The sequence below is a fragment of the Delphinapterus leucas genome, chromosome 8, assembly GCF_059928025.1.
Source record: "Delphinapterus leucas isolate spDelLeu-1000000601 "Yukka" chromosome 8, BTC_Dleu_Yukka2, whole genome shotgun sequence".
Classification (NCBI taxonomy): domain Eukaryota; kingdom Metazoa; phylum Chordata; class Mammalia; order Artiodactyla; family Monodontidae; genus Delphinapterus; species Delphinapterus leucas.
The window spans coordinates 4689431-4707123 of NC_143136.1; the positions used below are offsets into that span (position 1 = coordinate 4689431).

A 17693-nucleotide genomic window follows, 5' to 3' on the forward strand; every position below is an offset into this window, starting at 1 on the left:
AGAACAACTTTAAATAAGGTGCGAGAAGTAAGACTGCTGCTTTCAAAGTTATCCCAAACTAATAAGATGCCTGTGTTTCAAGTCCATCTATGTAGCTTGCCTTGTTAAAAGCGGAAAGAGAAAAGGAATGCTGGAATACTTGGTACTCACATCTGCAATTTCCATTAAGAACAGCTGGATCTAGAGAAAAGAGGCACACAGATAAGAGCCATGGAAGATCCGGTGTTTGCCAGGTGGACACAGGAGAGGCCGGTCTGCTGCCTCGGTGAGCGCACGAGTTAGCCTGAGACAGGAGACAGCTGTGTATGAGAAAACTGTGTTTCCATTGGTTTCCGTTCTAAAGCTAGGATTTTCAAGAGGGATTGAAAAGAATAAGATTTTTGCCTTTGTTAATTATAACGTATCTTTGTTCAGAGAAGCTGAAAACCTTTTATGTAAAGTATCTCATTTTCTTATTTTCTTTGGGGGCTGGAAGTAGGGAAGCTTTTGACTTAAACCCTAAAATAGCTTTTAGTGGTACAAGGGTTCCTTGGAGCCTGCCCCTCTGACACTTGAGTGGGCCCCTCTGACTGCAGTGGGCAAGACAGCTGGAAAGAAGTTGGGGGTTAAAGTCAGGAGCTGAGAGAATGGATGCACTGACGTGGTTGAAAGAGATTAGGAGGGGGGGATGGATAGACTTGAGGATGGTTAGACGTGGGAGGTGGGGCAAGGGAGGATGCTCAAGCATCTGGCTGGAGGAAGTGAGAGGACCCGAGGACGTGGCCATGCCCCCAGCACAGACCCGGCAGCCATCCATCAGCCTGGCCTCGCAGCCTGCTTCTGCCACCTTCTAGCTGTGTGACCTTGGGCAGGTCACGTAGTGTCTTTGAGCCTCGGTTTCTCCATCTGTAAACAGGGATGATAATAATGCTACCTGCTACATAAGGGCTGTAGTGAGCTCAAATGAGTTATCACAGGTGACATCCTCCGAGCAGAGGAAGTGTTGGTCTGTGCTGGCCCTCATCTTGCGTGTGATGCCCTGTACGATGCGTGTGGCCCGGGCCTGTCTCACTCACTATTTTCATTGCTCCACGCCAAGCTGCCTCGGGTACTGGGATTGAAACTTGTAATTCTGAATTCTTAAACTCTGTGGCTCAGGGCCTAAAGAATAACGCTGACCAAAGGGTGGTTGTCTGGTACCGTTTCCTCTCTGAACGTCCTGGCAACCCGGCGTGTGTGGGACTGGAATACGGCCAGCCCGGGGGTCGGACTGGCACGGGGAGCAAGCTGCATCCACTTTTGTCTTTGAACGTGCATAATCTGCTTCCCTTGGTACGTAGTGCTGGCGGAAACAGACTCAGCCAGTGTTCCATCATTTATTAAATGTCTGCCTTGGTTTAGGAATCATATCTGCTGCCTTAATGATGTTTAAAGAAATGTAAAAATAGGAGTACGTAACACTGTATTCGCTGTGGCTGGAGACCACTTTTATCTGTCACCATTTTGCACAAAGCACAAATTGTTGCAAAAATACCCGAACTCTGCTCTCATGGGGGCGCTTTGAAGAGATTGTTAGGTGTGTGGCAATTATTCATGGGCCCACGGTAAGTCCCAGCGCTGTCACGAAGCCCCGCTCGCCCTGGAGGGGCTCAGAGCCACCTTCCAGACGAAACCACGGCCGCAAAGGCGCAGCCACACGGAGACGAACAAATGGCATCACGGGGGCCCTGGTGCTAAAACAGCTTTTCTCGAAATGAGCAAACTTGAATCAACCTGGGAGCGGGGCGTAGGCTGTAATTAAAAGTCCTGGCCCAATTCCCTTCGTTTGCAGCAGAAAACTATTGGTTTATTTCAAGCCAAACTGAGTCGAAGCTCGGGGTCCAGGAGCAGAACGCACAGATACCCAGCGCATCCGGACCACAGGTGGGAGAGGGCCAGGCAGCGCCCCCATCCCGCGGTGAAGGAGGCTACAGGCCGTATGCGCAGTGCAGCCCCGCGAGCCCCGCCCCCCACGCCCCCCACGCCAGCCGTCCCCGAGCCAACACAGCGGGCCGCCGAGTCCTGCTGTTGCCGGGGGTCAAGTGTGCACCCCAGAGGGAAATGCATTTACAACCCACCGTTTCTCCTTGCAGGTGGCCCGCCAGCTCCAGCCCTCTGTGGTGTGGATTGGAGACACCGAGAAAACCTTCTACAAAAAAGTCCCCAACGCCGAAAGGAAGGTGAGGGCTTCTCATTTCTTAATGTGGCCCTTTCCCTCCTCCACAGGGGCCCCGTACCAGGGACTACCTCGTTTTTTCAAGACGGTCTTGCTTTTTCAAGGGAGGAAGGAAACGGAGGGGCAGCCGTCTCTCTGCCCTAAGCACTTGACTGCATTTGAAAGGATCCAGTGTCTGATTTTACGAGGCATAATTTAGAAGAAATGAAAGAAAGTATGGAAAAGGGGGGAGGGGAGCGTTAAACCCAAACCTACCGATTCAGGGGTAAGAAACAATTGAGAGAACTGTAGTCAGTTACAGCAAATGGCACACATAGGAGTTATTATTAGGATTTCCTATTGTTCATTATAATAAATAGCAAAAGGCCTGCAATTTATGAACAAAGACCGTCCATAGAACTGCCAAGCGCCCCACACTGGGTGTCCCCGGGGAGTCTTCTGTCAATTGCTTGCTTCCTCCTTTTCTCTCCTTTCAATGGCTCCCCTCCCCCGCACTTCCCCCGGCGAATCACCAGCAAATTTCCCACAAGTTAAAAAAAATTTGCAGATACACGTGATTGTTATTCCACATCAATTTGCACCAAAGCAAATAGTGGTTAACTGTGAATTTCTGATTAAATTCATGAGGATTTTAATCACTTTTGCTCCTTATGTATTATACATCATTTTTAGCAGGTAGAGATGATTTGGATAAAGAATGAAAGCTGAATCTTTTCTTCCCCAAATGAGCCTTGATTGCCCTGTCATTTTAGAAACTCTTAAGAGGACTCATTTATTATTTAATCTGGGAATCTGGTAGGTAGCTCCCTCTGCTGGCGAAGTTGCTACGTTAAAAAAAAGTCCACATACAGTAAAGCAACTATACTCCAATGAAAATTAATTTTAAAAAAATAACAAAATAGGGCTTCCCTGGTGGTGCAGTGGTTGAGAGTCCGCCTACCGATGCAGGGGACACGGGTTCGTGCCCAGGTCCGGGAAGATCCCATGTGCCGCGGAGCGGCTGGGCCTGTGAGCCATGGCCTCTGGGCCTGCGTGTCTGGAGCCTGTGCTCCGCAACGGGAGAGGCCACAACAGTGAGAGGCCCGCGTACCACACAAAAAAATAACAAATAACAAAATAAAATAAATCCTTTAAAAGGCCACATACATGGGAACTTGAAGGCAGCAGTAACTACGGTAAATCTAAAGAGAGATGCAAGGCAGCGTTTAATCCAGGTGTCACACACTTCACGTCACCAGAAGCTTTGTCTCATGAATGGGCGAGGGCTCTCGCACTGGACATCAGCCTGGAGAATGAGAATTCAGGAGACGTATGTTCCCGGCCCGCTTTGCCCTTCACCTTAGTTGGCTGTGTGTCCCTGAGCAAGTAATTTAACCTCTCTGAGCTTCCAGTTCCTTAAGTATCTAATTAAAGGGCTCCAGAGAGAATAGCCTCTGAGTTCGTGCAGCCCCTCTCGAATTCTCTCCCATGACCCCCTCGAGCTGTCGGTTTGTCGCCAGCAATTACATCTGCTCGTCTGTACCCCTCAGTGGGTCGAGAGTAAGAGGGATGGACACACCCATTTGAGAGAGCCAGAGGGGCCCTGGGGGAAGGGCTGGCGGGCTCTGAGGGAGCGTCAGGCAGGAAGCGAGGTGTGAGTTCAGTAGATGCCCCCCCAAGGGGAGTCACTGTGAAAGAGCAGGGAGCCGGTAAAGGAGAGTCTCCAGAACCCTCCCCTGAATAGGCCCTTCCTTGCTGATCCCGAGGCGTTCTCGCCAGCACAATCTCTGATTCCCACAGATATGGTCACCGACTAGTCTTACTCCTGCAGAAAATGAAGGCCTTTGGTGGCACAGTCTTTGTTGTGGACAAATCGGACATTTATTCTGTCCACCTCTGCATTAGAAGAGTCTGTCGTCCGTCCGGGGAATTAACTGCACGGAGGACTGAATCACAACCTGGGAAAACCCCAGGATGCCTGATGAATACAAGCAGAAGGGTCCCTGGGTCCCCAAATGTCCAGAGGCCGGCTGGGGGCCTGAGCCAGCCCAGGCACAGACAGAGCTGCAAGGGGCATGCCCACCCCTGCAGCAGTGCAGCGGCCCCAGCTCCAGTGCCCAGGCCAGGGGAAAGCACGGTGGGCAGAGAACCACTGCCTGTGTATCCTTCAGCTCGACGTCCTGGGCCTGCCCCTCGGAGAGCAGGGCTGCAGGGTTCCTGCTGCCTTCCTGCCTCTGGGGCCAGTGCTGGGCCAGCTCTCCTCTCCTTCCCACCCCACCTCCAGCTTCTGACTCCTGTCCTTACCCAAGTCCCTCAGCCTCCAGGGCCTAGGGCAGTCATGAGCACTGGACGTCCATGCTCTGGAGGTGATGACCAAATTCCAAGGGCAGCAGCTGCATCTGCCAACGAGAGGCACCAGGAGGTAGCACGACCGGCTCCGCATTGCATCACCTGGCCATCCAGGAACCCGGCGTCCTTACTACCACCCAGCCCAGCCTCCGTCCCAAAGGCTCCCCCGATCCCCAAGGTGCTGAAACCTAGAGAAGAATGTCCACCTGCAGAGAAACCACCACCTACAGCCACAACACAGAGCACTCCCAGCGTCCGCCCAGGGCATTGGAGGGATTCCAGGAACGCTCTTCGAAAAAAACTCTCACCCACAATGACTAGCTCCACCCTCGAGGCCTCCACCTCTGGGCTCAGGCCCTTCAGGAGGTACAGTGTGGAGGCTCATGCAGTCATAAGGAGGGAGGCAACGGAGAAGGCCAGGTGGCAGCGATGGCTCCTGGGTGCAGAGCCGGGCACAGGGACCCCTAGGGCTGCTGCGACAGGCAGAGGACGCCCATGGGCACAACGCATAGGTCAGGAAGCTCCTAGCGCCCTGGGAGGGAGGCTGCCTTCTCCTGTTTTGCAGAAGAGGACAAAGGCCCGAGAGGGCGCACAGCTGGTCAAGTGCAGAGCTCAGACTCTGAGGCAGGACCCCTCTCCCTGCTTGGATGCAACTCCAGTGTCAGCACCGGCTTCCCGTCTGACCCTCCTTGCTTCTACTACACCTGCGTCCTCCCTCTTCCCCTCTTCAACCCCCAGGCTACTTTAAACCACATCCTGAAGACTGCCCGTGGGGCCCTCAGGTCTTAGAGGCAAATGTGTCAGGCTCCAGAGTCCCCTGGACCCTGACCACCCCTGCCCCCAACGTTGTCCGCAACACCCAGCCCCCAGGGACCTGGCAGATGCCTGGACAGCGCCCTCTCCCTCCCCTCCCAGGAGGAGGGCCCTCCTTTCCACCATCTGAGGCTGGAGCCTCGGTCAGCTGTTGGTGTTTGAGGCGAATGCAGTAAGGAATGAGGCAAGACGGGCTGCTAATGCATTTTCTGCTCCGTTACCCTCATGACTCCATCTAGCAGGAGCCCTACCCACGTGACAGTAGGGCCTCCACGAGGGAAGCGCTGGCTGGGTTGGAGCTGGCTGCTGCCGTGGTTTAGTGGAGCTGGCCGCAGAAAAGCGAATGGAAACCGCTTCATGGGTGTTAGACACTAATTTGAAGTCGCCCACAGTAATAAGGTGGTGTGCGGCTGGCAGGCCCAGCGGTAGGGGCGGCTGAGAAGGTTGCCAGGTGATGGTGAGGATGTTGGCTGACATGATGGATGAGCACGCCAGTCTCATGCATAATGGACGCGGCTCTGAACCGGAACAGGGGTGGCCCAAGTGCAGAAGAGTGTTGGCTGAATGTACTCACCTTTCATTTCCATCCCCTCCTAATGGGACTCGCCATCAGTGAAGATATCACTCTGGACGCGGCCCAGGATCAACATTTGTTATCCAAACAGGCTAATTAAGTTCAGTCATCCCTGCCATTGTCAGGAGACACAGACAGCAATATCATCTCCTGCCTCACAACAGGCAGGGCTGCACCACTGTCACCATGGCAACCAGGCTGCTGGGGATGGGCTCAGACCTTGCAAGCATGTGTCTGCCCCCACAGAGTAGTAGTCTCCAGTCTCACCAGGTTAACTGTGTGAGGTAGGGGTCAGTCCTTCTTCCACCGGTCTTTGGGCAGCTCCATGTGCACCCCACACACGCCCCAGTCGCCCCTACCACCTTGCATTATTCTCCATCAAGCTTCTTAAAAGACTATTCTCACCATCCCCACTCACTCTTCAACCCTCCACTGTCCACTCGATGCTCTGCAGCTCCATGGAAACTGCTCTCACAAATTTCTTTGAAATCCATTTCGCCAGTGGGCCCCAGCTTGTAAAACTCTGTCCTTCCTTAGCCCCCATAGCCTTCTCCTCACACCCTGCCAACACTTTCTTCTGTGTCTCCTCCATGCACTTCCACCCACCCCTTAAATACACTGGTGCTCACTGAGATTCCATCTCAGGCCCGCAGACCTTTTTGCTCTCCTCGCCCTCCTTGGGCACCAGCTTAACAAATCACCCCGAAGCCAACGAGTGCCCCCACTCCATCCCCAGCCTGCAGCTCACCCCTGAGGCTCGGGTGCAGTCACCCGGCATCACCCAGAATCACCCATGGGATACCTCCCCCACAGTGCTGCCGACTCAGGCAGGGCCTGTCCAAACTCCTCCTCCATCACCACCTACCACATGACCCTGCCCCTCCTCCTGCCTTTTCAAAGGGTTACGTTTTTAGTATAACAACTTTTCTTAAGCGAGCTTTGGATCCACCCTGGTAAAATGAATTCTGAATATCTCCAAACTCTCCAAGCCTTGTCTAAATGCAGTGGATTTTTTCCTGGCACAGGTGTAGATATTCCTATAAGGACTATTCTTCCAGAATCTCAGCAGAGGTCTTTCCTCAGTGGCATGAGGCCCAGGAGGCAGCTCCTCAGAGATGAGCAATTGACACCTTATCATCCAGTGCAGTGGAAACGGGGGGAGATTTTTACACCGTCATTTTCAGCCCCGTTGGCAATATTGCTAGTTTCCTTCAAATCATAAAGCCCCAGTTTTTCTGACTCTCCCCTTCAGAAACCTTTCTCTTCAATAGAGCAGACCTAGCATTGATTTCCTACCAGCACTTACATTTCAAGCACCTGTCAGACAGACACATTATGCCCTATACTCCTCATGGCATCCCTCAGGTTAGGACCTATGATTATCCCCATTTCTCAGATGCAGGGACTAAGGCTCAGAGAAGTTGAGTAACCTGCCCAAGGTCACACATCTGTTAAGAGCAGAACCAAGACTGAGATCAGATCTGTCTGACCCAAAGCCTGTGCACGGAACCATTTGCTACGTCATCTGCCTGTTATTGTGGAGTTTGTTCCTTGAGCTTTTCATTTTTGCACAGAGCCTGACCCCTGAGGGAAGTTCAGTAGCAAAGTCAAGCCCCACCAGACATGCCTCGCTATCCTAGGCCGCCCAGAGGCATGGGTCTGAGCAAAGGCAGGTTTCTGCAAAGACCTGGGGTAGGGGTTGGGGAGCTGCCCCTTCGAGAGCAGGTTTCCATCCTCATGCCCATTTCTGGGATTTCAGGGAGTCTCATTCTGGGTCATCCCTCTCCTGTGCTTTGCCCTCTTTTAAGCTCCTCTGTTGTCCCCAACCCCCATTCATGCTTCCTGGGTGGAGTCCTGCAGGGCCATTGTTCCCTCCTGATGGAGCCAGGCAGCCTCTGGACTTCTGTGAGGGCAGAAGGAAGGGATCGGAAGCTGCCTGGTGATCTGGCTTCAGGCCCAGCCTGTGAGATTTATTTTGCTGTAAAAACCCATCTCTTTCTCTGCTGTGAGTTACATTATAAAACGTGCCTTTAAACTGAATCCAACAACACAGAAGAAGGATTATACACCATGACCAAGTGGGATTTATCCCAGGCTTAACATCCAAAAATCAATTAACGTAATATACTATATCATTAAAAATAAAGGACAGAAACCACACCATCCTCTCAACAGATGCAGAAAAAGCAGTTGACAAAATACAACACCCCTTCATGATTAAAAAAATAGAAAGAAAAGGAAACTTCCTCAGTAATGGTAAAAGACTGGATGTTTTCCCCTTAAGAGCACCTCTTCTATCCAACATTATATTGGAGGTTCTCACCAGGGCAATCAGGGAAGAAAATTAAGTAAGGCATCCATATTGAAAAGGAAGAAATAAAACTATATTTGCAGATGACATGATCTTGTATACAGAAAATCCTAAGGAATTCACTAAAGCAGTATTAGAACTAATAAACTAGTTCAGCAAGGTTGCAGGATAGGATACAAGATCAATATACAAAAAGCAACATTTCTATACACTGGCAATGAAAAGATTAGAATTAAGAAAACAATTCCAATTATAATAACATCCAAAAAATCGGAATAAACTTAACAAAAGAAGTGCAAGACTTCTACTCTGAAGACTACAAAAACATTGTTGAAAGAAGTTAATGAAGACCTCGATAAATAGAAAGATACATCATATTCATGGATTGAAAAACTTATTGTTAAGATGGCAAGAATCCCCAAATTGATCTACAGATTCGACACAATCCCCATCAAAATTCCAACGACCTTAGTTGCAGAAATTGACAAGCTGATCCTAAAATCCATATAGAAATTCAAAGGACCCAGAATAGCCAAAACAATCTTGAAAAAGAACGGAGTTGGAGAACTCACACTTCCCAGTTTCAAAACTTACCGTAAAGCTGCAGCAATCAGGACAGTGTGGTACTGGCCTAAGGAGAGACATATGGGCCAATGGAATAGAACTGGTCCAGAAATAAACCCTCACGTTTACAAAAAATATTGACTTTTTTGACAGAAGTGCCAAGACAATTCAATGGAGAAAGAATAGCCTTTTCAACACATGCTTCTAGAACAATTGGATTGCCACATGCAAAAGAATGAAGTTGGACCCCTACCTCACACAGTTAACCAACAATGCACCACAGACCTAAAAGCAAGAGCTAAAACTATAAAACCCTTAGAAGAAAATAGAGACATAACTCTCTGTGACCTTGGATTAAGCAATGGTGTCTTGGCTACAATACCAGGAGCACAAGCAACAGAAGAAGACTTAAACTGAACTCATCAAAACTGAAAACTTTTTGCTGTAAAAGACATCAACAAGAAAGTGAAAAGACAACTCAGAATGGGAGAAAATATTTGCAAGTCATTAATCTGACAAGGGACCTGTATCTAGAAAATATAAATGACTCTTACAACTCAATATTAAAAAGACAAGTAACCTTGGGCTTCCCTGGTGGCGCAGTGGTTGAGAGTCCACCTGCCGATGCAGGGGACACGAGTTCGCGCCCCGGTCCGGGAAGATCCCACATGCCGCGGAGCAGCTGGGCCTGTGAGCCATGGCCGCTGAGCCTGTGCGTCCGGAGCCTGTGCTCCGCAACGGGAGAGGCCACAACGGTGAGAGGCCCGCATACCGCGGAAAAAAAAAAAAAGACAAGTAACCCATGGGCGAAGGATCTGAATACACATCTTTCCAAAGAAGGTATACATATGGCCATTAAGCACGTGAAAAGATGCTAACATCTTTAGCCTCCGGGGAAGTAAAAGTCAAAACCACAATCCGATACCACTTCACACCCTCCAGGTTGGCTAAATAAAAGGAAAAAATAAGAAAAACAGTTACAATTGTTGGTAAGAGTCCAGAGAAACTTAAATCTGCTCTCTGCTAGGATTGTAAAACGGTGCAGACCCTTTAGAAAACAGTCTGGCATTTCTGTAAAAGGTTAAACAGAGAGTAACCATAAGACCTAGCAATTCAACTCCTCTGTACATACCCAAGAGATACGAAAACATTAGTCCATACAAATCTCATACACAAATGTTCATAGCAGCGTTATTCACAACAGCCAAAAAGCGTAAGAAAAACAAATGTCCATCAGCTGGTGAGTAGATAAGGAAAATGCGGCATAACCGCGCAGTGGGTACCGTTCAGCAATTAAAATGAAGTCCTAAAACACGCCACAACATGGGTGAATCTCAAAAATGTTACCCTAAATGAAAGAAGCCACACACACACATACAGACACATATGGAATGATTCTATTTATGAAATATCCATAATAGACAAATCTGTAGAGACAGAAAGTAGATTAGTGATTGCCTAGGATTGCAGAAGGAGGTTGGGGAAAATGGGCAGTGACTGCTAATGGGTGGGGTCTTTGGGGGGCAACGAACATGAAAACGTTCTAAAGTTAATTGTGGTGATGGTTGCACGACTCTGTGAATATACTACGAAACACTGAATCATACATTTTATTTTTTTAATATTTTAATTTTATTGGTGGATCATACGTTTTAAATAGGTGAATTATATGGTATGTGAATTACATCTCAATAAAGTTGATCTATACCATAATAATGATATAAACATAATAATAGATAACATAATATAACAATAATAGATATTTGAAGTCTCCTTTGCAGCCCTCAATCGCTATAGGCCCCTAAACAGGAAGGGAATTGGGGGTGGGGCAAGCAAGGCCCCCCGCACATCCCCTCTGAAAGTCAGTGTCCCCAGAACAGGGGCAGGAGCAAGGTTGTGGAGTCACTAACTCCGTGCTGGCAGCTGGGGACCGGCTCATGAACTCTGGGTCTCGGATGTCCCTTGGTCTCCTTGTGCCTCAGGCCAGCATCTCTGGAGTGAGGGTGAGAACGAGTCCCTCTCCTGGGGTGGCTGCGAGGATAAGGTGAGAAGGTTCATGTCAGGCACCGAGCAAGACCCCTGGAGCACAGGAAGCATGCAGTCGATGCTACCAGTACCATGGAAGCAGCCTGGGCGTAAGAAGTAATGAGCGAGGCTGACGGGCCGGGAAGTAACAAGCTGCGCTGTCCTGGAAGGTCAAGGCAAGCCCCCAACCTCTTGCCTCATTGGAGCCAAAAGTTTCTGCAACTTCCCACTGGGCTTACCTCCGAACGGCCCCTCGGCCTGGCGTCTCGCTCTTTTCTCATCCAGTATTTTCCCTGCACCCCGTCAATCCAGACATGGAACTGGGCCTTTCTGTTGATCAAACAAAAGGAAGGAGGAAGGGGCACAACACTGGGCCCCCTGCATGACCACAGCCCCTTCCCTCCCCCTTCCCTCCCCGGCATCACCCACCCAGCTCACACCCGCCCTGCGGACCACACTCCTAACACCACCCTCCCTCCCTCTGCCCAGCAGGCTGCCGTTCCAGGTCTGACTCCCAATTCCACGGGGCAGCCAAAGGGCCTCCCAGGGAACAGATTCCCCAGCACACGAGTGCCCTTGTCCCAAAGGCCCTGCAGCCGTGCACAGCTCTGTCACCCCCGTGCCTCCAGTTTCCTGCCATTCGCGTTTATTCTCAAGCGTGGAATTTATCCCATGCCCACTCCCTTCCCTAGATGTTACCAGCCCCTTCCTGCAGGCAGACGTGCGGGGCTGTCTTCCGGCCAGGTGTGCAGGACACACAGGGCCAAGCAACAGGCGACCTCATCTCTATAGAGTAGCTCACATGTGCTGGGGCGGTTCCAGGAAAGCCCCAGGATAGGTGGGATCTTTAACTCTCTGGCTCAATTGCCCCTGAGCCAAATGGGAGCAAAAAAGGCCCAGATTGTTCTTGGGTGTCTATGTGGAGGCCCCCCCATCACCCCTAGACGCTTCCTCTTCTCTTGCTGCACTAGTTGTGGTTGATTTAAAGCCCATGCGTTGCCATGACAACGTGGCCAAATCTGACATGCTCCCCCACCCCACCCAGAGGCCAGAAGTTATCCTCCCTCAGGTACCTCAAGTCTTACTCCTGTCCCTCATTAGTGCTGAGATTATACTGAAATAATACAGGTTCAAACTACACCCAAACTGCTTCAGAGAGAAGTTTCACACTCTTATGTAACCAGCTGTTTTCAGATCTGAGATCCAAGACCTTGGTCCTCGTAGTCACAGCCGTCAGCAAAGGAAATCTCGAGTTCACCTTCAAAACAGCTCAGAGGAACACACTGGAAACCAATTCTCAATCCCAGCCAGTTTCCTTCCGCTTGGAAATCCGCCCTGTTTCCCATTCTTAGGGTTAAGATGCTAGTACGTTCGGTCAGGTGCTTCCTTCCTTCCCCCTTTCCAAATCTGAACACCAGATTTAAGGAAAGGAAGTGTCAGCAATTCAGACCATGCAAACCAGGAACCACGTCCCGAGACCCGACCCAGAACAAACTCTAAGAAAGTGTGTTTGGGCATCACTTTTTAACCAATGAATGCCACAGTGCATCCAAGGCTATATTTTCTTTTGTTCTTAATTCTTTTTTTCTATGTGTGGGCTTATTTTTTCCCCTCTCTCTTCCTCCCAGATGGAACCTAAGCGCCTGAAAAAACAGCTTCCCAAAATCCTGAAGCTCCTGAAACCAGATGACAGGATTCTGATTGTGGGGACAACACAGCGACCTTTTGATGCTGAACTTCAACCTCTTTGCAAAGTTTATCAAAAAATTATTTTGGTTCCCAGACCAGACTATGCTTCCAGATATGGCAAGTACCCCTCACCCCTTCCAGTATGCAGTAACCGAAGCTGGGCCGTCCGGTGTGGGCTTGCATGCATGTGGGCTTGAGCCAGGAGGGTGGCCTTCGTCACCCAGTGACCATCAGAAGGTGATGTAAGTCCCAGTGCCCCAGGACGTCAGCGAACTCCAAGCCATAAACATAAACACCAGGTCCCAAGAGCAACAGATCTCTGTTCTGTTGTTAACGTAATTCTTTTTACCCAAGACAAAAGGAAACAGGACAGGGATTATTATTTTGAGCCCTGAAGGAGACAAAAGCCCCTGTGGGTGAGAATTTTCCTTTTGACAGGTAGATTAGGGTCACTCAGCTTGTCCCCGTGGTGGTGATGTCTTTCCCGTGCAAAAGCATTTCTTTTCACCTGGTCGATTTTTTTTTTCCAGACTCAAAATACCAGTCCAAGAGAATGTTGATTTACTTAAACACTAAATAAAACAAGAGCTTACTTTTTTTCCATTTTTTCCCTTGGATAGACAGATTCAAAATCACTTCTTTTGAAACCTATTTTTAAATGGGAGCAATACAAAAAAGTGACCCTGGGAGGCAGTGCAGTGAAATTGGGAAGAGCCGTGGCACGTGGGTTCTGACAAGCCCTGGTTCTGATCCTGGCTGTCCCGCCGAATAGCTGATGACCTTGAGAAGTAGGCTGACATTCTGAGCCTCCCTTTTCTCAGCTCTAAAGTAGGAGAACTGTTCAGTTCCCAGGGCTGTGGTGACCCTTATATGAGATGGCTAGAATGCCCAGCACCATCTCAGCTCCCGGAGAGCACAGGTGGAGGGCGAGAAGGCGGTGATGGGGGGCATGGAGGAGAAATATTTAAATGGCAGGTCAATAAATGGCCCAGGGAGCCGGCAGTGGTGCCGGCGGTGGTTTCCGTTATCGATTGCTGTGTGACAGACCTCCCCAGTGGCTTGAAACCACAAAGTACGCCTCTCACGATTCTGAAGGGCCACTGGGCTCAGTGGGGGAGTTCTCCCCAAGGTGTTTCATGATGGCGCAGTAAATGGCGGCTGGGACTCCAGTCATCTGAAGACTGGACAGGGCTGGACATCCAAGACCATTCCCTCCATGACTGTGCTGTTGCTGGCTGTCAGCTGGGAGCTCGTCTGGGGCTGGTGATCAGACCTCCTCTACCCGGCCCCTCCCCATGGCCTTCCACGGCGCGGCAGCTAGGTCCCCAGGGGGAACGTCCTAAGGGCAAACGTTTCAAGAGGTTCAGGCAGAAGCTGGAAGGATCCTTATGTCCCAGCTGCAGAAGTCACACAGAGTCACTTACACCACATTCTACTGGTCAAGAGAAAGTCACAGGCCAGCCCAAGTTCAAGGACAGTGGACTTCACAGCATTGAATACCAGAGGTGCGACTCACTGAGGGGTCGTCCCGGCCACCCATGGCAGTGGTGGTGGTGGTGGATTTGGTTCAGAGATGATGATGGTGCTGTTGGAAATGGCGGTGATGGTGACCACAGCCTGGTGGTGATGGAGATGATGGTGGTCGTGACCGCAGCCTGGGGGTGATGGAGATGATGGTGGTCGTGACCGCAGCCTAGGGGTGATGGAGATGATGGTGGTCATGACCGCAGCCTGGGGGTGATGGAGATGATGGTGGTCGTGACCGCAGCCTGGGGGTGATGGAGATGATGGTGGTCGTGACCGCAGCCTGGGGGTGATGGAGATGATGGTGGTCGTGACCGCAGCCTGGGGGTGATGGAGATGATGGTGGTCGTGACCGCAGCCTGGGGGTGATGGAGATGATGGTGGTCGTGACCGCAGCCTGGGGGTGATGGAGATGATGGTGGTCGTGACCGCAGCCTGGGGGTGATGGAGATGATGGTGGTCGTGACCGCAGCCTGGTGGTGATGGAGATGCTGGTGGTCATGGTGGCGGTCATGGTAGAGGAGATGGCAGTAGCGATGACATGGTAGCCATGGTGCATTGCTGATAATAATAAAAACTATTAGGTCAGACTTGGTTTCTATTCATCCTTCATTAGTCACAATAGCACCACCAAAACAGAGAGGATATATGTCCTTTCTGGTTGATCTTAAGTTCCTGGTCAGTGTGATTTGCTAGAAGAACAACCCTTTACTCCCCATACATTATAAACTCTTAGCTTATTAGCCACTCCATTTGCAATATGCATTCGTTTCTGTCTTGATAAAGTGTGATCGTAATCACAATGTTATATGCAAAGCACAGGAAGACTTTGGGCGCAGTTATTTCTCCACCCATCTAGGGACTTCTCCATCTTCTGGGGCCTGCAAGCCCTCCACTGGATCCTTTGCAACCAGCCAGCATCAAAGGAAAAGAAAGAAAGATAGTATAAATGATCTCTCAGTAGATTTAGGGACCAGACTGAGGAGGGGCCAACAGTTCTTCTAGCCACATTGGCCAGAATGACTCACGAGGCCCCACCGAGGTTCAAGGGGGCAGGAGTGTGTAGTTTAGCCAAGGAAGGAGTCGACACAGAGATGGGTGAGCACCAGCGTTCTCTGCCCACTACAGAGGATTCCACGCTCCTGGCTTCATCAGAGCTTTCCCACTCCCGTGCCCCTTGGTTAGATTCTCTGTGTCTCTCTGACTCTCTCTCTCTCTCTCTGTATTGTATATATATTTTAAGCTATCTTAATGGAATAAGGTAGAGTATTATTAATTTTCAGGGCCTAGAACATTATTCTTGACTTTGAACAGTTTCGATTGTCTGACAAAACCATAGGCCCTTTCGAAATGAAGCTATTGATGTATAACAAGGACAGGTGTGTTCTTTTGATAAAGTGCCAGGCCTCTCTAGGGACTCAGATCACAAGACAGATTCCAACTTGAATCCCCTCACGGCAGCATCGTGGGAGAGGAAGGAGGAAGCATCCCTTCACCGGTGGGTGGATGATAAACCTGCAGCAGTGATCATCTTGGGCCCAGGGCTCTGTCCACTCAACCACATGTGTCTCACGTATTTCTTTCTCGGTGGGTGATTTGTTCAGGCTCCCATTCTCGCCAACATCATAAATGCTGCCCAGCGTTTCCTCCAGTGACCTTGAAGTTACCATAGCCACAGTGGCTGGGACATCTATCTTAAAGAAAGACTATTCCTGTCTTTGCAATGATCAAAAACGGTCTCTTGGGCTTCCCTGGTGGCGCAGTGGTTGAGAGTCCGCCTGCCGATGCAGGGGACACGGGTTCGTGCCCCGGTCCGGGAGGATCCCTCATGCCGCGGAGTGGCTGGGCCCGTGAGCCATGGCCGCTGAGCCTGCGCGTCCGGAGCCTGTGCTCCGCAACGGGAGAGGCCACAACAGTGAGAGGCCCGCGTACCACACAAAAGAAAAAAAGGTCTCTTGCATCCTGTAAAGCCTGGGCTGCAGATCCATAACTTGGGCCCTTGCTTGTCCACCTGTCTGCTGGCAGCCGAGGGCCAAAGGTGCATGGAACACTCTCGATCCAACTTCTCAGATTCTCCAGGCGGTGCGGGGGAGTGACAGGGCTGAGAAGAGAAGGGTAGATCAGCCAGAGGAAACACGGTCCTTAAGGTTTACCAAATATAATTCAATAGCTACCTCCTTTCCCCAAATCAAGCGGTTTCCTTCAAAATGTCTCTGCAAAGAAAATCCACCCCCAGGTTGATTAATGCCATGTCTAGTCCCCAGAAATCCCTTTGGGCTTCCTTCTCTCCACGTTCCTCATGCCTCCTCCTGTCTCTCTTCCCCGGGGTCTGCTCCACTAATAACCCGATTCATCACAGGCCCCCCACCTTAGACCCTGTGTCTGCTCGGAGGGGTCCAGCCCATGTCTGTCTTTTTTTTTTTTTTTAACATCTTTATTGGGGTATAACTGCTTTACAATGCTGTGTTAGTTTCTGCTTTATAACAAAGTGAATCAGCTATACATATACATACATTCCCATATCTCCTCCCTGTTGCGTCTCCCACCCTCCCACCCTCCCTATCCCACCCCTCTAGGTGGACACAAAGCACCGAGCTGATCCCCCTGTGCTATGCGGCTGCTTTCCACTAGCTATCTATTTTACATTTGGTAGTGTATTTATGTCCATGCCACTCTCTCACTTTGCCCCAGCTTACCCTTCCCCCTCCCTGTGTCCTCAAGTCCATCCTCTATGTCTGCATCTTTATTCCTGTCCAGCCCCTAGGTTCATTAGAACCTTTTTTTTTTAGATTCCGTATATATGTGTTAGCACACGGTATTTGTCTTTCTCTTTCTGACTTACTTCACTCTGTGTGACAGACTCTAGGTCCATCCACCTCACTACAAATAACTCAATTTCGTTTCTTTTTCTGGAATCCTAGACTGCGGAGGCCAGAAGCTCATCCCGATCACATTATTCACCCTCTTGTGCTTTTGCGAAATCCCAAATAAAAATGAATTTTAAGAGACTGTGTCATCTCAAGCACTAGCCAGGATAGAATCAATTGGGAATGCCAAAAGCAGAGAAGGGGCCCCGAAGACCAGATTCCTTTCAGCCTAAAGAAGGGGAAGGGGATGGAGATTAGTCTGAAGAACTGAAGAGTCCTCTACATCCGAGAAAGGAAGGTAAAACACGGCAGCAGGTCCAGAGAGCCCCTCAGCTGCCTTGAACCGTTTTGTAGCCCTGGCCTCAGATCCTCACGGCCACGCCCGTTGCCAGTCCCCAAGCCTGTTGTGCTTTTGTGCCCACCACCACCCCCTCCCCCGCTGGACCAAAGGCTTGGCAGCCTGCTCGTGGCTCCAGTACAGGCTGTGGGGCTCCCACTGCAATGAGCCACCAGGCTAGAGCTCCCTCCACGCCTGAATCCCCTCTTTGCCCCAGAGCAGCTACTTAAGGGCCAAGAACCCATGATCCGGTGGCTTTGTACAAGCAGTAGAAGCTGTTCTTTTAAAGGCTAGTAAGTCTAGTTCATCGAACATGAGAAGGAAGTCAAGCCTGATTCTCTCTCCCCTTCTCTGGATCTGGAGATGGCTGGGGGCAAGTGGGCAAGTCCCACCGCAGCTGTGACTGCACCACCACTGAAAAATGATGAGCTAAAAAATAAATAAATAAATAAATAAAAATACAAAAT

General features: G+C 50.2%; 1 protein-coding gene across 1 annotated transcript in view; it reads left to right on the forward strand.

Moving 5' to 3' along the window:
- DRC11 (dynein regulatory complex subunit 11) overlaps positions 1–17693 on the forward strand; it is a 169403-nt gene that overhangs the window by 139872 nt on the left and 11838 nt on the right. Inside the window, exons 16-17 of the mRNA XM_022568051.3 lie at positions 2112–2198; positions 12438–12615. Of these exons, the coding sequence (XP_022423759.1) occupies positions 2112–2198; positions 12438–12615 (265 nt within the window). The remainder of the gene's footprint in view (positions 1–2111; positions 2199–12437; positions 12616–17693) is intronic.